The sequence below is a fragment of the Typopeltis vanoorti genome, chromosome 1 (assembly GCF_054136105.1).
Source record: "Typopeltis vanoorti isolate ZY-2024b chromosome 1, IOZ_Tvanoo_1.0, whole genome shotgun sequence".
Lineage (NCBI taxonomy): Eukaryota > Metazoa > Arthropoda > Arachnida > Uropygi > Thelyphonidae > Typopeltis > Typopeltis vanoorti.
The window spans coordinates 73,559,988-73,585,419 of NC_143549.1; the positions used below are offsets into that span (position 1 = coordinate 73,559,988).

Below are 25,432 nucleotides of genomic sequence, written 5' to 3' on the forward strand. Positions count from 1 at the left end.
CCTGGTAAGATTTATACAAGTATTCTTGAAAAATGACTAAGAAAAATTATGGAGAAGAAAAGGCTGGGTTCGGGCCAAACAGAGGTTGTTTGTGAGGATCAAATTTTCACTTTACAACAAATACAAAGATACCAAGAAATTATATTTTTGGTTTAATCCTTTATCCAAGTGTAAGCAAACAAGGTTTGCACCTGAAGTATTTTCAGGACCGGGGAAACTTGTATATAGAAGATAATGACTCTACATCACTTGCCATAGTATCCCATCATGCAAAGCACATATCCTTACAGACGTGTAATATTATGCATTATGGGTTTTGGGGGACTTTTGACTACTTGTATATGAAAATATGACTTCTGCATTACTTCGACCTTAGTATTACCTCTGGGTCTGGCTCACACCGATGAGACCTCAATAAAGGTCGAAACTGGTCTGGGGTAGTGACCCTTCCCATAATGCCTAGCATTATACATGTCCATAAGAATATGTGCTTTGCATTATGGGATACTATGGCAAGTGATGTGAAGTCATTAGCTTCTATATATGAGTTGCTCCAGTCTTGAAAATACTTCAGGAGCACACTTTGTTTGCTTACACTTGGATAAAGGATTAAACCAAAAATATAATTTCTTGGTATCTTTAATTTATAGTATAACCAAGTGGAAAAACTTCCAAAAATGTAAGACAAATAGTTGAGAAACCATAGGATATAACAAGGATCTGTATTTAAGTTTTGTAGATCTGGAAAAGGCATATGACAAAGTGCCAAGAGGAAAGCTATTCAAAATGCACCAGTTATATGGTGTAAATGGGACATTATATCAAACAATATATAGTTATTTATCCATGTTATTCATCTATATGGATTCCATTATGGAAAAAAAAAAGGTAGTATTAAACCTGATATCAAAATTGGAGATGTTAATCACATCTCTTTACTTTATGCAGATGACGTTATATTCCTAAATAAATCCAGGACAAGTCTGGTATGAAAATCAGCAATACAAAAGACAAAGACAATGAAATATGAAAAAACACTGAAAATATCAACTACATCCTGAATGGGGAAACTAATAGGAATGGACAACAATATTAGCAAAGCTAGTATGATAGAAAGTCAACTGAATAAATTTATATGGAAAAGAGAGAGATTAGTCAAATCACTAAACTAGCTGTATATAAGATAAGACAGTATTCAAACCAATTTTAACTTATGGATCTGAGAGATGAGTTAGAAATAAAACTCTTAATAAAAGACTGGAGAAAGATTATCGGACTGAACAGATGGCATCAACAGCAGTATCATATTAAATTAAAAATGAGATTAGGAAAAAACTTGACATTGTTTGCATTCAGGAATATGTTAGCAGAGCTAATCTCAGGTCGTATGGCCACTTAAACAGAATGGTAGAGGAAAGATTAGCTAAACAAATGTTCTTTGCCAGGATGGCAGGAAAAACAGAGGAAGACCAAGATGTAGGTGGATTGATACAATAAAATAAAAAGTGCCTTAGAAGATAGAAATATAAGATCTCATAATATTGGAATGTTGACAGATAACAGGCTAATCTGGAGAAAATTGTTGATAGGAAGTTAGTAATGATGTAACTTTTCATGTAGTACTATTATAAGACACTGTACATATCCCCCCCCCCCCACACACACACATTAGGAATTTAATGATGATGTGTATTAGCTATTATATTTCACTGGATTTCAAACCAGCATCTTAAGAGTGAACATGTTACAGTTTACATGGTGAGTAAACAATGACAATGAGCAAGAGAAACAATTCAAATTTTAATGGAGTAATTACTAAGGAGACAAGATCTAAAGTCCTAATTTAGTGCCCTTTAATATTATATAAAAATTATTACAGTTGTATAGGAGTTGATCTTAAGATGACTGTCTTAAACTATTGACAGATTAATGCAGCCATACGGGGTAAAGAGTAAGGAGAATGCTTCATAGCCACTGCTGACTCTAAAAATAGTCTCTCTCTCACCTGTGACTACTTCTATATAGCACACTGGTTTTCTTCCATCTAATCTTGTGTGAAGGGATATTCAAAGCATGGTCTGCCAGTCCTGACTTACCATAATAAGTAGCAAATGTATTCCTTATGTTCTTCAAGATGGATATTAACAGAACCATTAACATCCATCTTGAACCATTCATGGATTCAAATTGCAATGTATCCATTACAATTTGAATTGTTTCACTTAATCATTGTTGCATGTAAACTTGTAACATGTTGTTTAGCTCTGAAGATGGTGGTTTAAAATCCAGTGAAATAATAATTACTTAATAAACATTTTTTTATAATTACTAAAGAAAGAGCCATACGGCTTCATTTCACCAATATAAAATTAGGTAGGCAAAGTGGATATTAGATCCAGCATCATTTCAAAGCTGAATGTTTGTAGAAACCATGAAAGTTTCATAAAATTGACCTCAGAGCTTACGAGAATGCAATCCTCGGCATCGAAGTTGCCTTAGCTTGAACTACTTAAAAGACATGAGCGCTGCCCAAACATCCATATATATATATATATATATATATATTTGCCTTTTATTAGTGTATTTTTTAAAAGGTTTCACTGGCCTGACAGCTGTTTCAAACTGGTTGGTTCTTTTCAGAGAACAGGCAAAAACCTTAAGAGCGAAAACTCTCATTCAGTACTAAGGAAATCAAATGTCAGAGAAATGCATTTTTCATAAGTGAACTCTCGGTATATAAAAATAATTACTAAAGAAAGAGCCATATGGCTTAATTTTGGAGATGTAAAATTACATAGGCAAAGTGGATATTAGTCTCTGATACCAGGATGGCAGGAAAAACATCTGGAGGAAGACCAAGAAGAGAGGTCAGTTAGCAGCACTTAAGAAAAAGACTGAAATTTAAGTACTGATAGTGATGGAGACTTGACAAATCAGAGATTAATTGTTGGTAAAATTGTTGATTGTGGAAACTTTAATAATTTCTACAAACATTCAGCTTTGAAATAATGTTGGATTTAATATCCACTTTGCCTATGTAATAGCATTCTTTTATAATTATTTGTTTTTGATATTGTAATACATTAAAATAAGTTATGAATAACATTCAATAGCTAATCCTGTCAACAAATGAGATAATTAACATTATTAGCATTAGGAATGAAGAATGTGTGCATATTGACAGTAACTTAAAGATGAAGGTAAAAGGAAAGGTTAGTGAAACATGTTTCTGATACCAGGATGGCAGGAAAAACATCTGGAGGAAGATCGAGATCAGTTAGCAGTACCTAAAAGAAGACCGAAATTTAAGTACTGAGAGCAATGGAGACTTGACAAATCAGAGATTAATTGTTGATAAAATTGTAGAATGAAGCAAGTAATAATGTAAACTAAACAGGGCTTAGGGAAATCATAGCATCCTTGAGGGTACATCAGGAAGTGATGATAAAAAATCAAATTCAAGTCAAAATCAACTCTTCAAAATCAAAGAGAGCAAATATGCAAACTTATGGTTCAAGTTTGTGATATAGGTTCTGTCCTATTGATTCACAGCAGAAAAGAACTACACAATGATATTTTGTGTAAATGTACAAAAACAGTTTATTTACTACTTAAAATACTGAGGGCTATCAATCTCAAAATGTATTTTATATTCTGTATACTTTTACAATAACTGGAGGTCATTCAAGTCATATAAATGATCACATATCCTATACAAAACATTCTACTATAAAACAGCATTTTTATTTGTACATTTATTAAATAAGCAAACATTTTATGTCCAGTCTGCACATGTAAAATGAAATAAGTAATGAAAAAATTTGCTTAACCACTTTTTTACATTATGGGTAACAGAAGTTAATCTCTTATTTCTCTTAACAACAACTCTTGAAATTGTTTTTCAGTATAATATACACCTGTCATTATCATCTCAATGCATAAATTAATCACATGGAATGAAAATCATCTGAAAGTTAAATATTCACAGCAAAATGCCTACCTCAAGTATCAAATTGGTACCGTACATACAATAATTTGACAATCATAGTTACAGTAATAAAATGCCTCTTTTAACAAGTAAACACATTTTACTTGGTAGAACTATAATGTAATTACAGATATTTTCAAGAAATTTCATATAGTTAAAAAACAAGATAGTGATTTCAACAATTATGTAGCTACCAGTGAACATAACTAAATACAAGAATTTCTTAAAGAGATATCCTGCAATAGTAAATCATAATAGCCACATCCATTCAAAAGCATACACTCCAATTATAAAATCACGGCCTGGAAAAATAGCAAAGGGACAGAAGAAGGGGAGGAATCCCCCCATACAAGGGAAAAAATAAATTATACAAAATTCTGTTTGCCATTAGCAATGAAACACTGCAGTATATTCCTGAATATCACAACCAAATAAACACATTACTCCGTAATGCATAAAAGTATCTTGGCAAGCATAGCCATAACTTTTCATAGAAGAGGACAGAGCTTGCTTGCATCACACTAAAATTTAACTCTTCTTAAAATAATATATGCATGAAAAATTAGATAAAAAGTAGGAAATTTTATATGCATAAAGATTATCCAAAACAAATATACAAACTTCCAACAGTCTAATTCCAGTGGTTGATATTTCTTGTTTTCCCAATTTTGAATAAATGAAGATACACTTTCACATGGCAGCCATGCATACCTGTATTCTAGTTTCCAGTTATTAATTAGCACCTTAAAATAATTTAATCTTGCTCCATGGCTTCAGCTTCACTACTTTCTGTGCATTCTATGCTTGAGCTGTCCTCACTATCTACTGTTTTCTGAACACTAGTAGATGGGGGATCAATATCCATCACTTCTTGACCACTGACCAAAGTACTTTCCTGAAAAAAAAAAACTTTGTGTCAAGTGATGTTAAACTAAAAGTCATTGTACTGCACACAAAAGAAAAACAGGAAGCTAATTTAAATTTTAATTTCTTGCATTTCTCACAAAATTTTTATAAGTCATAATACATGATGAATAACTAAGATCTGTAGATCTTTGAAAAGGCATATAGGGATGGGGGAGCATACCTGGGAAGAGGGCTATTCAATGCATGACATTGCAAATGGAAATACATACAGTGTGATATATAGCTTATATTTAAATTATATAGAATATTTAATGCTCTCTTTAACTTTTCCCTTAGATGACAAATGTGTGCAAGAAACGTAAGCTTTCTAACAAATATGAGTCCTATGAACTTGGATTCTATTGCTACTGGAATATTATTTACACATTCTTAACTCTGGGTATGGGTGAAGTTTGTATTTTTGGTAAAAGTATCCATTTCTAAGAGCCTACGAACATGGATATCAAATTGAAGTCATCTCTCAACGATTCTCATGTTACAAGAATGCCAAAAATTGTAAGGTCATTACAATACAGAGTCCTGCCTCCTTGTGGGAGGAAAATGTTCAATGACTGAGTTTACTCTGATAACAGAGAATTGCACTTAAAAAGTCCTTGTGAACATCCTCTTCTTGGCAGTATGGCTGAGATGCGTTTCCCACTAGGACTTGGAAGATCTGGCTACAGAAAGAAAAAGAGAGCTTCTAATAAAAGAGAAAGACAACCCCTGAGATCAAAATAATAAATATCTAAGTATACCATATCTCCAGACTGACATAAGTTTTTTTTCATGTCAGAGAAAACAAACTAGATATTCACATCTCAGAAATGCATCTCTGACAGATGTTCTAAATGGACAAATTGTCTAGCAACAACCAGTGTCAATGAAAGCTACCCTGTATATTGGAAAAAAGATTACTGCTTTTCCATTCCATATTCCCATAGCCTCATAATGCTTATAAGGTAAAAAATAAAATAATCAGCTAATAATACCTTTTATTCCCTTACAGAGAGTAGGCAAGGCCTTTTAACCCTATCTAGCTTTTTGGAGACTGAGTGGGCAGTTCAATCAAAGGCTAATCAGTGAGAGAGCTGGCCCATGACTATCACTAATTATAAGCAGCACCTGATGAAGAGACAGACAAACAAGTGTTATTATTTCTTTGTATCTAACCCTAACACGATATGTTCCTGTCTGAAATAATGTAGGTTCTACAGTCGATTTTTTTTGAGTTTACGGGATGAAACCCACTTGCCAGTACTAGAGATCGACTAACTTGGGAGCTGGTGAAAGAAAAGCTTAGAAAAAGTTCCTCCTGTCAGCGACCAGACATGAACTTAGTCTATCTTTGGGTGGCTTTACACAGAGGATGCAAGCACCACTTCCACTAAACTACACAGGCATCTTTGATAAGGTAGTTAATCCAATCTGCATTGTCAGCCATGGCCAAAAATTGTGTGTTCTTTGGATAAGTTTGCCTGTTTTTCAGGATAAAACCTGAGTTTTTCAGGATGGAAAAATGCTACCGGCTAATTTATCATGTATGTACCTCTTGTAGGTCTTTCAGTATCAAATATTCAGTAGGATATGATGCTGAAGCTGATATTCTAGCAAAGCTTTTATTATATTATTACATTACATGGGCAACTCCATGGAGTCTGTAGATTCATCGAGAGAGGCCCTAAATGTTATCATCATCATGTCTATCAAGGATTTAGGCCAAGAGTGGCCTGTTCTGGCCATCGTTGAATCTTTTAAAAGGACGTCCTGATTTTCTTTTTCCTAACGGCTTGTACTTTAAGGCTTGTTTTGGTAATCTTTCTGTTTTCATTCTATAAACATGTTCCATCCATTTATTTATATCTTTTCTATTACTGATTCCTGGTTTAATTCTTTCATAATTTCTTCATTTCTTTTAAGATCAAACAGAGTATACTTTGCAGTTTTTCTCATAAACTTCATTTCAGCTGTTATTAATCTTTGTCTTTTTGTTTTATTGTCCAGATTTCACTTCCATACATTAGGACTGGTAGGGATAATGTATTGTATACTTTTAGTCTGGTTTGTTTTTTAACTTGGTTTGTTTTTGAACTAGGTTTGGTTTAAATATAGAGTTAATTACACCTGTTACTTTTAAGTATTTTTCAATTTTCAGGTTTATATCTTTTTTCATTTTCATATGTAATCATACAACCTAGGTAGTTAAATGAATTCACCTGTTCTAAAATCTTGTTATCTATTATTATTTTAGTTCTTACTGGATCTTGTCCTTTAAAGGCCATAGTTTTTGATTTTTCTGTTGATATGATCATACCATAATCTTCGGCTGTCTCATTTAGATTTAAAATAGCTTTCTGTAAGTTACCTTCAATATTTGTAATTATTATTTGTCATTGGCAAAAAGGAGAGTGTTTAAGTTCACAGTAGAAGAAAGTTTAATACCTTAATAGAAAATTTTATTTTATTTTATTATTTCATTTAGATAAATATTAAAGAGTTGCGGAGAGGGGACATCCCTGTCGGACTCCTTGGTTTATCTCTCTCGTATACAATAGCTCATGATTTAATCTTATTTGTATCTGATCATCATCAAATTACTGCCAGGTACCCTCAAGGGGTGTACAGGATATGATAGTACTACATGAAAAATTTACATCATTACTAACTTCCTATCTACAATTTTCCTCAAAATCAGTTACTTGTCAAGACTCCAACATCACCATATCTTACATTTCTATCTCTTCTAAGGCACTTTTTACCATATCAGTCCACCTATATCTTGGTCTTCCTCTGGGTCATTTTCCTGCCAATCTAGCAGAGAACACTTGTTTTGCTAATCTTTCCTCGCCCATTCTGTTTACGTGACCATACCACCTGAGATTAGCTCTGCTAATGCATTCCTGGATTCTGACAATGTCAAGTGCTTTCCTAATATCCTCGTTTTTAATATGATATTGCCATTGATGCCATCTGTTCACGCCTCTTATCTTTCTCAGGACTCTCATATCTGCGGTCCCTAGTCTTTGGTCAAGTGTTTTACTTCTGACCCGGCTCTCAGATCCATAAGTTAAAATTGGTTTGAACATAGTCTTGTATACAACTAATTTAGTGTTCCAACTAATTTCTCTCTTATTCCATATGAATTTATTCAATTGACTTCCTACCATACCAGCTTTGTTGATTCTGTTGTTGATTTCAATATTTACTGATTTTTACTGTCCATCTTCAGTAAAAATCATGCCTAAGTAGCTGAAATGTTTCACTTGTTCCACAGGTTCTTCATTCACAACATAGTTGACATTTTCAATGATTCTGCCTATTTTCATTGTCTTTGTCTTTTTATTGCTGACCTTCATACCATATCTATTACAACAGTTATTCAATTTACTCAGGTAATCTTGCAGACTTGTAGCGGATTTATTTAGAAGTATAACATCATCCGCACAAAGCCAAGAGCTGACATTAACATCTCCAATTTTTATATCATGTTTAATACCACTTTACTTCATAATGTGATCCATATAGACAATGAATAACAGAGGGATAATGCACATCCTTGTCTTACACTAGATTTAACATTAAATCATCTTCCTGTACTTCCTTCAATTCGTATCTGATTATTTTCACATATACTTATGATAGCTTTTAGGATATTATTTGGTATTTGTCTTTCTTTTAATATGTTAAATAAAATGCTTCTTTTAACTTTGTCAAATGCTTTTTCAAAGTCAATAAATGTAATATGTGTTTCTAAATTGTATTCTCTTCTTTTCTCTATGATTAATTTTAGGCAAAATGCTGGGTCTATACATGATCATCATTTTCTAAATCTAATCTAAATCTGTACTTCTAAAATAAAGTTTTCAGAATATTTTATTAGTTTGTTATTTAAAATTCTGCTATATATTTTGTAACAGGAATTTAGTATACTTATACCTGTATAGTTGTTAGGGTCATCTCTACTACCTTTTTTAAAGATAGGAATCACAATCTTTTTTCCATTCTATTGTGGGGTTACCAGTTGAATAGATTTTATTTAAAAATAATAAGAGTCTTTCTTTGAACCTTGTTCCTGCATATTTATAAGTTCTGAACCTAGCTTATCTTCTCCAGGGTGATTTTCCATTTCTTGTTTCTTTCGGGTTGATATCTAATTCTTCTTTAGTTATTTCCTTTTCATTAAATGTTTGCCAATTATCGCTTTTAAAATATTTATCTGTCCACAATTCTGTATAGAAATTTAGAAATTCTTCTAATTTCAATTCAGTGTTTAATTTTGTTTTCTAAAGAAAACAAATCATGTATCTGTACTTAAGTGTTTCAAAATCTTATATGCATTGGGTCTTATTTTATATAAATCATGTTCTAAATTAGAAACAAATTTGTTCCATGATTCTCTCTGTCTTTTTCTGACTTCTCTTTTAGCTATGGCTCTTATTCTTTTATATTCTTGAGAGTTTATTTTTCACTTGGTTAGACTATAATAAGTTTAATCCTTTATCCAAGTGTGAGCAAACAAAGTTTGCGCCTGAGAGTATCTTCAGGACTGGGGTAAGGTGGTACAACACCGGGCAACTCGTTGCAAAGGTGGAGAAAGCTCCCATCACTCCTATCTCAGTATCTCCCATAATGCAAAACATATCCTTGTGGATATATGTAATGCTATGCATTAAGGCAAGGGCCACTACCCATACCGGTTTCGACCTTTATTGAGGTCTCGTCAGTGGGAGCCAGGCCCAGTAGTGGAGACACCAAGGCCGAAGCAGTGAGAGGTCATCCCAAACTATAGGAGTTGCAAAAGGGTGTACAGCATTATTATTAAATTACTCTGGATTATAGTCTAACCAAGTGAAAAATAAACTCTCAACATCTTTCTCTGAATCCGGAGTAATTTAATAATAAGGTTGTACACCCTTTGGCAACTCCTATAGGTTGGGATGACCTCTCACTGCTTCTGCCTTGGTGTCTTCACTACTGGGCCTGGCTCCAACACTGACAAGACCTCAATAAAGGTCGAAACCAGTATGGGTAGTGGCCCTTGCCTTAATGCATAGCATTACACATATCTGCAAGGAGATGTGCTTTGCATTATGGGAGATACTGAGATAGAAGAGATGAGAGCTTTCTCCACCTTTGCAATGAGTTTCCCGGTGTTGCACCACCTTACCCCAGTCCTGAAGATACTCTCAGGTGCAAACTTTGTTTGCTCACACTTGGATAAAGGATTAAACTAATCTTTTATATTCTATTTCATCTTCTAATCTTTTACTGCTTAGCCATTTGTGATAGGCGTCTTTTTTCTTTTTGATTATTTCTTTGATTATATCATCCCATATCTTCAGTTTTTTCAATTTATTGAATTTTTTGGTCTTTCCTAAGCTTTAATTTGCTGCTGCATTTAGTATCATTTTTATATTAAGCCATTCTATTTCTATTTCTTTATTTTGTTTTATTTTATCTAAATACTGGTCAATTCTTTGTTCATATAGCCATTGTATATTTGTGTTATTCAATAATCTAGTTTTATAAACAAATGTTTTAAATTTTCTTTCTGTTCTTGTTATTTGTAGCCATTTAGGTGGTAATCTTAATTTTATTTTAATGAGGAAGTGGGCACTACTTATTTCATATCCTCTGTGAACTCTAACATGTAAAGAGAACTTTGGTGTCCTTTCATTTAAGATAAAATAATCTAATATTGATTTCCATCCTCTTGCTGCCCAAGTATATTTATCTATGTCTTTATGTTTATAGAAAGAATACATTATTTTTAGGTTATTATAAACTACAAAGTTGATACATTTTTTATCATTCCTGTTTAGAGTATGTTCTCCATGTATTCCTATATTATTATTAATTTTCGTATTTCTAATTCTTGCATTTAAGTCTCCTGCTAATATTACATAATCATTTTTAATTATTTTATTATATAAATTTTGTAACTGATTATAAAATTCAATATTATCCTATTCTCTTACTTCTTCTGGGGCATATAAACCAATTATTGTTAAATAACCTCTATTTATTTTTATTCTAGTTTCTATTTATTCTTTCATTCCATAATTTATAATGTTTTAACTGTTCCGAAAAGGAATTATAAATCCAAATTATGCTTGTGCTCTTGGGTCTCTGTCAACTCCAGTATATATTACATTAAAATTTTTGGTTCTCATGGTTCCTTTTAATTTCTTTTTTGTTTCAGTGATTACTGCTATTTTAAAATTTCTTTCATTTAATATTTGGTCTAATTCTATTTCTTTATATGCTATTCCTCTTACATTCCAGTTTGCTATATGCATTATATTTTTCGTTTCCATTTTAGTTTTATTTTTTCATTCGAGGGTCATTTTCCATAGATTCATTCCGATTACCTTTTTCTGTCAGCTTAAAAGTAGAATAATGTTCTCCATGTCAGGTGACTAGCCTGGCGATGGATAGTCCAGTGGTAGGGCTGCTACCTTAAGGTTTCTGAACTAGCCTTCTTCCAAATTTAAACCCATAGGAAGAATAGGGTATACTAAAGGGGGAAAGAGTAGATTATAGAGGGGACATAGATATATGCCAGAAATGGAAAGACCCCCCCATAGCCCTCGAGTACACTAATATCATAAGGGTCATAAAATAAGAAGAGTTGGCTGATAAGGTCTTATAGTAAAAATTCAAGTGAGTGGATCTTCCTCAAAGTAGAGGAAGAAGAGGATAGATCCAGCTAGGGACCATGGGAGTGCCACTTCCCTTACAATCAAGATGATTGCACATTATGGGTCTGCTGGTCCACGAGTCCTTATTCAATATATTCGGACCACCCCACCAGATATATATATATACAGGGTGTTCGGGATAAATTTGACATATTTATAATTAATTATATTTTTCCGTAAGTTACATGTATTAACACACACTTCTCTTCATTTAAAAGTTTGGACCCTTCTTCATTCATATACAAGATGTCAGAAAGGATGGATAGCTGGAACCCACCTGAATCATGGAAGAGAATAACTTGTATCATGATGATTCGTGCCCGCCATCAAAATAAGGATATTTTACGACTGCTGCCCAATGCTCCCTGAATACAGTAAAAACAATCAGGCATGAACTAGAGACTTGCAATGGTGACTACGAGGATGTAGCAAGAAGAAAGATCACTAGCAGACGATCTGATTGCGTTCGTACAGCAGAATTCCTCGCAAATCTGCAGGAACAGGTGTTGAAGAACCCTGGCATTGGAATTCGGGCTTTGTTCGTGGAGTTGCTAACTGTAGTCAAGCCCTGGATAACAAGGGTAGCCAATGGTAGGCCGTATGTATGGCAGCAGGATTCGGCCCCTTGCCACACCTCTGGGAAAAGTCAAAAATGGTTGTCTGAAAATTTCTACGACTTCACCAGTCCAAATGTTTGGCCTCCAAACTCCCCAGACCTTAACCCCATGGATTATTTTGTATGGGGCGCAGTTGAAAAAGACACCAATCGCACTTCCAGTAATACAAAAGCCCAGTTAATGGATAAAATTAAAACAGTTTTTGCGGCCCTTCCCAGGGAGACTGTAGCATCAGCTTGTTTGAGGTTCCGAAGCAGAATTGAAGCTGTGATCGATGCTAATGGTGGTTATTTTGAGTAAATCTTGTTGATAGTATTGTAATTAACTCTGCCTGTAATGTTTTTTTGTCAATTCATTAAATTTAATAGATACAAAGAAGATTTTCTTTTTCCTTACGAAACTGTCAAATTTATCCCGAACACCCTGTAATGTATCTGGAGTGGAAAAGAACACGAAGTTTTTGGGGGATGTGTGTGTGTGCGCGCGCCAGAAAAACTGTGTAAAGCGGTCCAAGAACGAACCTCATATACTGTAGATTTTTGTCTTATCAAAAGTAAAGAGAGAGAGAGAGAGAGAGAGAGAGAGATGGTTGTCAGACCGGTCTTGCAAGAACGAAGACAAGGCTGTGGTTTCATAACATTGATATTGATATTGACAGCACCCCATCAGAATGGCAAGGAGATTGTTGTGTTTAAAGCATCAGATTTTGCAGGTTTTGAAGCTCGGAATGTTTGAGTAATGCAATATTTGCCAGAAGAAGAGGAAGAATAGAATACTATTACCAGATTTTGCGAGAGAGAGAGAGAGAAAGTCAATGGAAATACGGAACTTTAGGATTAGCCCTTGTTGTTTCAGAAATCTGGAGTGAGGAAGCCATCCACCAACACGGTAGCGAACGACTAGAGATAAAACGGGAGGATTGTACTGCAAAGGTTAGAAGATAGACCATAATACAGTAGCTTGCCGAGTACTAAATAATCAAGTAGTTTTGCTAAGTGGGTATCTATGCTAGACCTAATGAGATGTTCTAGAAATGTCTAGAACGACCACACGAATTTATTCAATAATTTCCTAGTAAATTCACAGTAAACTGATCTCTTGATGGTGCTATACATAACGATTTATTTTATATAAATTGTTATTATCGATTTATTTTATCGAATCTATCTTTGTAGCGGCTTAAGTTTAAGAGTGGGATTTATTATATAAATTCCGCTCTTAAACTCAACTCTTAAAAACTTAAATTCTGCTATTAAAGCATGCAAATTGGATGACTAACCAAACAAGTTCATTATAAACCATCAAGAAAAAAAAAAGACCGGGTCACCAATTGAAAATATTCTCATGTCACCATAAGATTCCAACCCACAGTCAATTGATTGGAGAGTGGGAATGCTATCCACTCGACCATAAACTAATAAAATTAGTAGTTTTAGGCCTATTCCAGCTTCAGAACTATCGATGATGACGCATATTGCATAAAATATCCGGAAACTACTAATTTTATTAGTTTATGCAAACAAACCACTTGGTTGGTTGAGTGGACAGCATCTCCGACAACCAACCGACTGTATGTTGGAATCCTATGGCGACAAGGATATCACCATAGGATTCCATTGCGAATATTTTTAGTTAGTAGAGTGATGGTCTTACTCTTTCCCCATCGCAAGTGTGAGACCATCACACTGCTTAATAGAGGCTTGAAATGGTACGGGAAAAAAAATACACATTTGTTCGCTGGACCAGTTTCTGGAATTTTATAGTCAGTGTTTAATAATGTTATATCTCTCCATTTTTTTTATATCCTTCAGTTTTTCTGGATCGGAAATTCTTGGCATTAATGCCATGTATTCATCGTTGACGTTTTCTGGTTTTGCCTGTGTTTATAACATTTGTTTAATCATCCTCATAAACAAGTTTTCTAACTTTTGAAAGTATCTTTTGTAGAATTCGTCAGTTAAACCATCTGCTCCTTTCTTAAACCATCTGAGATTTTCCTTTCGGGAGATGCTTTATTGTATTTTTGCATTCCGATATTGTAATGGAGGCAACAATCTCTTCAGTCTACATTTTAGTTATCCTGGGTACAAATTACTATTACTATTATTACTATTATTACGGGAAACTCCAGGGAGTCATTAGACTCATCGAGGGAGGCCTCAAATCATATTCATCACAACTATTTGACATTCATACAGTATTTATCATACCTCGACTTAAACTCGTTCACTGTCACAGCATCCACCACAGACTCAGGGAGCGCATTCCACTCATTCACTACACTAAAAGTAAAGAACCCAGCTCTAACACCTTTACTAACCACACTTTTGCCCAGTTTCCATGGATGTCCCCTAGTCCTCCCACAACCAGCCCTGTTCTCAAAAATATCTTCTGAATTAATTTTATAGAAAGTTTGTTTAGCACGCATTTTATTTTAGCAAATTATTCTTACAGTTTTCTGACAGTACACAATCATACTTCAAACCAAACTAAAATAGCACACAGAGATTATACACAGCAGTTACAAGTGTATGTTTCTGTAAGGAAATACCGTGAGTAGACATATTACTTAAAATTGTAATAACAGAATTAACTCACGTAAAATATTATTTATTAGTAGAATTTTCGCCTGAGTATCACAGGCATCTTCAGTACATGTAAAACGGCTATTTAAACAATAACTGACAATTCCAAAGGGTGCCACCTAAGTAGCTAATGTGAGATAACTAAAAAAGGTCATTAAGTTTCCTAACTTATTTAAAAAAAAACAAAAAAACATATATATATATATATATATATATATATATATATATAATTAAAAAATCAGGAAAGATTAGTTGATTTAAAAAGATTAGTTTATCTTCCATAAAGGGAATAAATGTAGACCATCAGATCTATTTAGGTAAAGGAGAGTGCAGTAAAGTTTCACGTTTCTTTATAAAGCCGTTCCATGAGGAACCGACTTTTATGAAGGACTCTTGTCTTGTTCCAATGAACACTATGTCTAGCGCTGATCACATCAGGTTCACTACCTTGAACCTGAACAGTCTGGACTGCAGAGCATGCCATCAATACTAGACATAGAGTTCACTGGAACAACATTGGAATCAGCTAATCTTTCCTAACTTTTTAATTATATATATATATATATATATATATGTATATGTTTTTTTTTTTTAAATAAGTTAGGAAACTTAGTGACCTTTTTTAGTCTTCTTACATTAGCTACTTAGGTGGCCTTTTTGGAATTGTCAGTTATTGTTTAATTATCTCTAAATCACTTAGGGAATTGAACAACGTAGATCCGAATATAAATTAAATTATACTTTAATAAATATCTCCAATATTTCGGCAACGTCACATTGCCATTTTCAAAAGGAACTTACAAAAAAGGCACATGCACGCGGGCACTACAACACAGTAACTGAGAATGAAGATATGAAGCTATTGTTCTCCTAGAAGTCCTGATGGTGCCCTCTAGCAGGCTAAGTAGGTGTTCTTGGCCGTTGGGCTGAAGGTCTGCTGATGTATGCCTCCCAAATTTGGGGAGCTTCTTAGGGCTGAGGCTGATTCCATAAATAGTCTTTCGAATTTCAATTTGCTACGGTGTATTACTGTAGCCCACCGTATTCTGTGGTGTGTATCCAGAGCATGGTCTGCAAGACCAGAATGGCTGTACTTGTGAAACCGGATGTAGTCCTTGTGTTCAGAAATTCTGATATTCGCTGTCCTGCCTGTTTGGCCAAAGTACGACAGTTTACAACTGCAAGGGACCTGGTATACACCAGGTAGGTCTAGGGGAAGTGGTTGGTCTTTGGTGGAGCGGATAAGGGATGCAAAAAATACGAGGCCGACAGATGAAAAAATTCGAAAAATTAAAAAAGAATTCTACCGTCAATCCAAAACTTGCTACCAACACTGTAATCAACCTTTCTTCAGTCACCCTGAAGCACTCAACGCACTTGCACGTGGCCACAACTTCGCCATTGCTCCCAGAAAAATACCCAGTGAGGATATTATGATCCAGATCGAAAGGAGAATTTGCCACCTTCCACATCAAATCGCCAACAGTGTAAGACTGGATGTAGCTTGTGTCCTTTCCAAAGCAAGACCACCAAAAGCCAACATATCCAACAAGGAATTTAAAGCGCTACAGGAAATGAAGAATAATAAAGAATTAGTTATCACCAAAGTGGATAAGGGAAATGCAATTGTAGTACTTAACCAAAAGGACTACAAAGGTAAGCTTAATGCTCTTCTATTAGATCGGGGTACTTACCTCCCTATCGAATATAATCCCACCAACTCACAAATCAGAAAACTTCACAGGCTCCTTAAGAAAGTTACTTCTTGGCCTGTAGAAGTTTCCAAGCCGTTTAACTCTATACCCCCCCCCCCGTATTTACGGACTCCCAAAAATACATAAAGAGAATGTGCCTTTACGTCCCATGGTGGATGGCATTGATTCCCCCACATACAAATTAGCTAAACATTTGGCCAAAGAGCTCACACACTATACTGGCAACACACCATCACACATAAAAAACTCAGCCCACTTCAAAGCCAGCATAGAAAACCTTACACTTCAACATACTGACATAATGGTCAGCTTTGACATCTCCTCCTTATACACAAATGTCCCACTCAAGGAAACTTTAGAGCTAATCTAGGCTAAATTTTCTCCCGATATCTCAGCCCTATTTCAGTTCACAATGAACTCGGGCTATTTCGTTTGGCAGGAAAAATTCTACAAACAAATAGAGAAGACAGCCATGGGTTCACCACTCTCCTCCCTACCCTTGGCCAATTTCTTTATGGAGACCTTTGAAGAAAAAGCCTTAGCCTCTGCCCCACAAAAACCAACCATATGGCTTCGCTACGTTGATGATGTGTTCGCTATTTGGCCACATGGCTCTGAAACATTCCTCTCCTTCCTTACACACTTAAACAACCAACACTCCAGAATCAAGTTCAGCCTGGAAAAAGAGGAAAATAACAGCCTCCCTTTCCTAGAAACACTAGTCATCCGCCAGCCTGATGGAACCTTGGTTTTCTGAGTTTATAGAAAACCCACCCATACAGGCAGATACATTCACCAACAATCCCCCCCCCCCCATCACAACAATATGGAGTGGTGAAACTATACAACAGGGCTAAACTAATTTGTTCTAACGACATGGCCCTAAACACTGAACTAAATCACATCCTCAACACTTTCTCAGCCAATGGCTTCCCCCCCCCAAAAAAAATATTTAAACCTACAAACCACAGCCCCCCCCCCCCCCCCCCTACCCCCCTCCACAACAAAGATTACTCTAAATCTATCACCATTCTCTACATCCGAGGCACCTCGGAAAAAATTACCAAAATTTTAAAAAAAACATGGCCTCACCTCCTGTTACAGGCCTTACAGAAAAATGGCATCCCTTATCTGCTCCACCAAAGACCAACCAGGTCCCTTGCAGTTGTAAACTGTCGTACTTTGGCCAAACAGGCAGGACAGCGAATATCAGAATTTCTGAACACAAGGACTACATCCGGTTTCACAAGTACAGCCATTCTGGTCTTGCAGAACATGCTCTGGATACACACCACAGAATACGGTGGAAGAAAGCTACAGTAATACACCATAGCAAATACAAATTCGAAAGACTATTTATGGAATCAGTCTCAGCCTTAAGAAACTCCCCAAACCTCAACAAATTTGGTTGTATGCGACTACCCCAAATTTGGGAGGCATACATCAGCAGACCTTCGGCCCAATGGCCAAGAACACCTACTTAGCCCACTAGAGGGCACCATCAGGACTTCTAGGAAAACGATAGCTTCATATCTTCATTCTCGGTTACTGTGTTGTAGTGCCTGCGTGCACGTGCCTTTTTTGTAAGTTCCTTTTGAAAATGGCAATGTGACGTTGCCGAAATATCAGAGATATTTATTAAAGTATAATTTAATTTATATTCGGATCTACATTGTTCAATTCCCTAATTGATTTAGAAATGCATAACCAACGTATAAGCCTGTCTACGAGAATGTTTAATTATCCTTTTTACGTGTACTGAAGATGCCTGTGATACTCAGGCGAAAATTCTACTAATAAATAATATCTTAAGTGAGTTAATTCCGTTATTATAATTTTGAGTTGCAAGTGATTTTAATGCTATATTGTATTGAAATAAGTGGACATAATATTGAATATGTGAGAGTTGTGCTCAGAAATAAATTGCCCCTCCCAGAAATAGTCCTAACCCCAAAGTTTGAAAACTGCTGTTATTGGTATCCACTTCCCACTGATGTTGCTTGCAGCAATTTTTATTTATTTATTTAAAAAGATAAGATGAGCCTTTATAAACTCAAGGAGCTGTACAAGCTCACCCAGAGTAGGCTTTTAAAAATATCCACTTGGTCAACTAGGCTGGCAGTTTCTCAGAATATTCCTGACATGATGTTTCTGAAAGAATATAATGAAATTTTTAAAAAAATGATTGGGAGATCCTGCCAATCTTTCTAAACCCTTTTGAATGAAGAATAGCAACCTTTTCCCTATTGGTCTTTCACCACTTGCACTGATGATAAGAAACAACAATATATTTATATGAGTGTAAGTGGAATGCCAGAGTTAGGATAAATAAATCATTATTAAGCATAAACTATTGTTTGTTGACCTTTATTTAACATTTTGTCTAAAGAAAATAAATTCTCCACTTTGTGAGTTTTTTGCTTTGCAAGTTTTTGCACTAGGATGATGCTGTACCAGCACAGCAAGCCTTAGTTCTGTCCCCAAGCCATCTATGGAGGAAAAGAGTAAGTACAACATTCATGTTGTATTAACTCTCCTAGTACAGCATTCTTGCAGACAAGCCCACTAGCTGAATGAATCTGGCTCAGACATTTCACTAAAGCAGGAAACAAAGTGGTGCAAGACTATCAGGAATCCCCCTTTCCAGATTGTCCATGGATTGCACTGTACAACAAACATGCCATCAGGGTGTTTTCCAATGATGGTAGTCTGGAAAAAAGAGTGGATCACTTTTGTGAAAGACTAAAGAAACAAAAATGGGCCCAGATTAAAAGATTACAACTGAAGAAGAAATTATATACACAGTTCCCGACTTTATGAATTAATTCATTTCTAGTGCAAAAACTTGCAAAGCAAAAAACTCACAAAGTGGAGAATTTATTTTCTTTAGACGAAATGTTAAATAAAGGTCAACAAAACAACAGTTTATGCTTAAACAATAATGATTTATTTATCCTAAGAATTGAAAACACAGCATTTAAAATCAAGCACATTTTTAACTTCTTTCAAATATGTTTCTTTATCATTTAATACTGTACACACACATCTGACGTGATTAGATGATATTCCACACAATGATCTTTAATCCTTAAAGTCATTCTAGCCTCATATAAGCTATCTCATATTTTGTTTTCCAATGTTATTCTCCTTTGCTGTTTCTTTATTTATTAACAGCACTCTCCAAAGTATTACTATCTTTTTTTGGTATACACATGGTACTGTATCAAGGGGCTCACATTTGAAATAAGACAGCAAAAAATGAACAACACAACCACTCTATGTAATATCAGCACAGTGACGGCTGTGTTATGCGAGTCAGTGAGATGCTCCTATCTACCTAAACAAACACACTGATATGTGGAAAAAAGAACTGATAAATCTGGGAACTCATGAGGCAGGAACTGCCTGTAATTGTGAATCTCAAAATCTCAAGTCTCCTAAAATATAACAGATTAAAAATTATGATCACAGATAGCAATACATTTATGGGAACTTGCGGTTTCAATCTATCTAGGTTGAAGAAGGATTAAAGTACACTGTAATGATATACATTATAATAAATTTCTTTGTTATGGTTGGTTGAGGATGATGGAATGATACATTGTCTCTTTTGAATATCAAGTAGGCAAGTAAACTTAAGCCCCCACATTTATAGTTTAGCCATCTGCATCTATTGCTAATAACTTCATGTAGAGCAATTTCTGGAGTGATCTATAATTTGAGCATATTCTCTTTCAGTTTTGCATTTAAATCATGCAGTATATGCAGACATTTATATTGTTTGAGTTATATTGTTAGTCTTTTTTGACTAATAATATAATTTATATTATTAGTCAAAATAATATAAGTTATCCTTTCTTTTAGGGTTACATGGTGATCAGCATTAATTTTAAAATTTTATGGAATTTACAACCGTGTTAAAAAAACTTTTTTATTATCCCGATGTTTCGATCTTCACATCAAGATCATTATCTGGAGCATACATAAATATACAGGACAAGCTGAGTTACATCATTAACTGTAAGCTAGAGAAACAATGATCTGATCAAATGTTATTCTACTGCCGTGACCTCTGGTGGGAAAAAATAAAATAAAATAAAATAATAAAATAAATAAAAAAATATATAAAATAAAAAATAAATTTTTACATCAAGCTAAATTTTGTAAAAATAGAATTTAGCGTGATGTAAAAATTTATTTTTTATTTTATTATATATATATTTTTAATATTTATTTTTTATTTTTTTTCCATCAGAGGTCACGCCAGTAGAATAACATGATCAAATCATTGTTTCTCTAGCTTACAGTTAATGATGTAACTCAGCTTGTCCTGTATATTTATGTATGCTCTAGATGATCTTGATGTGAAGATCAAAACGTCGGGATAATAAAAAAAGTTTTTTTAACACGGTTGTAAATTCCATAAAATTTTAAAATAATATAAGTTATATTTGACTACCTTACCATGGTAAAGGTAATCAAAAACTGGAACACAGCAATCATGCAAGCAATGAAAGATTAAATCATGATGAACAAATTGTTGAGCCAAATGTATAATGCATTTATACCACATCCCATTCAGTTGCCATTTGTACCATTAAACTATAATTTAAAATTGGAAAATTTGTGGTTGTGTTAATGGAAGTGAGTTTGGGATTTTATGGTTTTCTGGTAGTAAGAAAACAGTACATTCAGAATATTTTAAAAATATGTTTTAATATGCTGTGTAAATCTTTTCTAATATAGATAGTTTTTCCTTTTTCAGAGCAGAATAAACAGCCAAGTTTTATGGGTTTATGGTTTATTCAGCACTTTTGCAAAAAAGGTTAAAAAGTAGAATATAATAATAATTATTATTTATTATCTGAGACCTCCAGAGAGGAAAGGACTCATTAACAGAGGCCATACATCAACCACACCAGCTGTCATACCTTCTGTTAAACTCATTCATACTAGATGCACTCACCACTGTAACAGGGAAACTGTTCCACTTACTTCCTGCTCTGTGAGAGAAAAATCTAGCTCTTACCCCTTTCTTAACCATGCATAAATTTAACTTCCATGGATTCTCACCCTGTTCTCTTCCCACATTTCATATAATGAAAAATATCAGAAAATATCCTATAACACCCACTCAGAAGTTTATAGCCAAGTAACATACAAAATGAAGCTTTATGATGTACATATTGCAAAGGAGAAAAGCCTAATTAAAAATATCAACAAAGTCCAACCAAGTGAAAATACTTTCAACAATCTGCTCTAATCCCAAGTATTTTAATAATAAGGTATTGCACCTTTTCACTACCTGTATATGGGAAATATATGACTTCTACATTACTTCAACCTTGGTATCTCTTCTGGGTCTGGCACCCACTGTGAGCCCTCAAATAAAGGTCAAAAATAGTGTGAATGGCTCTTCCCATAATGCATAGCATAATATGTGCCCAAAAGGATGTGTGCTTTGCATTATGGGATATTAAGGCAATTAATGTGAAGTCATTAGTCTCTATATACAAGTAGACTACTCATGAAGATACTTCACGACTTCTTATTAAACAAGAATATAATTTCTTAGAATCTTTAATTTAATTAAATTTATAACCAAGTGGAAAAACTTTCAACATACTTATTCTTATTTAAATTTAGTAGAGATGTAGCCATGCTTCATGGTTTTCTTTCAGTGTTTTTAGTAGAAAGTGCCTTATATGAAAAACTTTTTTGTTTTAATGAACCCTGTGTATATAAAATCACATGATGGGGAAAGACCTCATTTCTCTAACTCCTAGTATTTTATGTAATCCTAATTTTCTTTAAGCATACAAATGCTGAGTTCACTGTCTCAGTATAATTATAGTTCATAAGAACAAGGGATCTGATAGACTCCTGTGTGGGATAATGGATCCAGTTGATCTTTAGAATATTATTATAAAAAACCTCCACGAAGTCAAAGACTCATAGCAGAAAGTCCATTGTTGCATAGTTTATCATACTGCACCTTAAATATGTTCACTGTCCCTGCACTCACCACACTCTCAAGCAATGCATTCTAATTACTCACCACTCTCCATGCAAAAAACCTGCTGCTCATACTCCTTATACATGACTTATTGTTCTCTCTCCACCTTCACCCATTCACACCAAAACCTCCCCAACATTAATCTGGTAATAATCTCTTAAAAGTTTATGTCTCGATCATATCCCCTCTCCACCTTCTATCCACCAATTTCTGCAAATTGCAGTTTGTCAATCTGTCTTCATACTCAACATTCCAGAGACCAGAAACCACCTTAGTCATTTGTCTCTGAACCTTTTCCAATACATCTACTTTTTGAAAACCATATGGAAAATTGTGCATATATCTGTATAAATCTGTATACACAATAATCCATATGTGGCCTGATCAAAACCTTATACAAGGGAACCATAATATCCTTACTTCTACAAGTGCCCTCCACATAATTCCCATTAACTGCTGTGTTATCCTCACAATTTTAGAAACATGTCCCCAAAATTTTAGGTTCTTGTCCACAATCACACCCAGATCTCTCATCTCCTCTACCTTTTCAGATATTTCCACTGATTGTGGAAATATCTGAAGAGGTAGAGGAGATGAGATGTACTCTACATCCCATCTCTGATTCCCAAATTTCAAAACCTTGCAACACTGAATTGACATCTCCACTCTTTTACCCATTCAGCCAATGTATTCAAGTCCTCCTGCAAAGCCACTGCATTCACTCTATTTCTGATAGCTCTCCCCAACTTTGCATCATCTGCAAATCACCATTCAGACCTCTCACAATATCATTTACATACCAATTAAACAGCAATTAATCCAAAACTAATCCTTGAGGTACACGACTAGTAACTTTCCTCTTCTGGGATATGCTCCTCCATAGACAACTCACTGATACCTATCAGACAACCAATTTCCAATCCAGTGAACTAATCTACTGTTTAGCCCCATCTCCAATTTAATTACCAGCTTGTTGTGGCAATTTATCAAAAGCTTTTACAAAATCTAAATATACCACTGTGTACACATCACCATTATCCAATACATTTGCACTTTATTATAAAAAGTAAGCAGATTGCTAAATCACAAATTTCCATTAACAAATCCATGCTGGCCACCAAGGGTATTTTTCTGTTCTCAATCCAATTCTGAATCTTGGTCCTAACTAACCTCTCTAATGCCTTAACCACAGCTCCAGACTGGTCTATAATTCAAAGCCCTATTCTTATCACCTCCCTCATGAATTTGAACAATTTTATCCACTTTCCACTTCTTTGAAACTTGACCCAGTGCAAGACTCATGTTAAAAAGAAATGCAAAAGCTGTTGTTAACTCTCTGGAACACTTCCTCAAAACATGATGAAATAGCATCAAGTCCTGCAGCCTTATTTACACCAAGTCTGCTCAATTCCTCATATACTCCTGCTCAGTAACAGTTCCTCCTCCTCCACTGCATTCAAGTTCTGCATGAATGTTATATTCATAAAAATGAAATACCTTTATAAATTGCTCATTAAATATCTCAACTATATTCTGCGCAGTGGTTATCATTCCTCCATTTTCACCAATCATTCCTATCCTTCCATAATCATTCTTTCTTTTTCATCCCGTTTTTCGTCGAGTTTTTCTTCCCGTAAACTCAAGAAAATCGACCGCTGAACCCATACTATTTTCAGACATTAAAAATACTGTGTTAGGGTTAGAGACCATGAGATGGCGGCACTAGCTTGCCGCCTTCTTCACTGCGTATCGATGAATCAATGATAGCCCTGGGCCAGCTATCTCTCTGAATGGCTACCAGTGGAGATTGAACTACCCGCTCAGTCTCCAAAAGTTAGATAGGGTAAACGGCCCCACCTACTCCCTATTACGGGAACAACACAGGCATTAGCTGATTTTTTTTTTTTTTTGATTACATATTTTACACATTTCTTCAGATTATGTTTCTCTCTAGTGTCTCCATCAGTTATGATAATACCCTTTGCTCAGAAAGACTTGGATTTGAATCCTATCTATAACAGGAACTAATAGAAAGCTTTAACTGAAGGTAAGTTACCTAGTCTCAAAGATGTTGCAAGATTTACCTTCCAGAAACTCAGATTTTTCATCCCACAAGGGTACTCATAATTTAACAACAAAAACAGGCAATCAAACAGGAGAGAGGAGTTGTTGTTTATTATTTTAACGGCATAATAGAACACAGAAACTAAGTAAATAATTAATTTATTAACTTGATGCTGATATTTCGCTGGTATTATAACCAGCATCTTCAGAGCACAAAAACACTGTTTGTCACAATACGCGAGACTACAACAACATGGTGTACTTCAACAAAATTGTAGCAGCAACACAAAGACTAGAGTCCTGATTTTGGCGCCCTCTATCTGAAAAAAAAAAAAAAAAAAAAACCCGCTATCATATATTACTAGAGTCCTAGAAAAGTGCTAGTTTTTTCTTAATATGACTGTCTCCCAGATCTTCGGCAAGTTAATACAGCCATATTTGTTGAGATTTGGAGTGTGTTTTAGGGCTTCTGTCGCCTCTAAGAACAATCTCTCTGATTTATATGGGTTTCTGTGTAGTACTTTTGTGTTTTTCCAGTTGATCCTGTGTGCAGGGGTATCCAGAGCATGGTCTGCTAGGCCCGACTTCCCATAATGATATTTCCGGACGTATCGTTTATGTTCGCTGATGCGGATATTCACAGTTCTTCCTGTTTGACCGTAGTAGGCTTGATTGCATGAGCAGGGTACTTGGTATACTCCTGGATGTGATAAAGGAGGAATGCTGTCCTTGGGTGAGCGGATGAGGGTGGCTAATTTGCTACATGGTCTGAATGTAGTGCGTAGTTTATGTTTATTGAGAATTCTTGAGATCTTTTCGGATGTACCTTTAATGTAAGGG

General features: G+C 34.8%; 1 protein-coding gene across 2 annotated transcripts in view; it reads right to left on the minus strand.

Moving 5' to 3' along the window:
• Window positions 1-3,627: 3,627 nt before the first annotated feature.
• The window catches only part of LOC150110089 (uncharacterized), a 196,522-nt gene continuing 174,717 nt past the window's right edge, over window positions 3,628-25,432 (minus strand). For both annotated transcript variants that reach the window (XM_090391262.1, XM_090391271.1), the window contains exon 9: window positions 3,628-4,883. In XM_090391262.1, coding sequence (XP_090247388.1) covers window positions 4,743-4,883 — 141 coding nt within the window. In that variant the 3' untranslated portion in view covers window positions 3,628-4,742. The remainder of the gene's footprint in view (window positions 4,884-25,432) is intronic.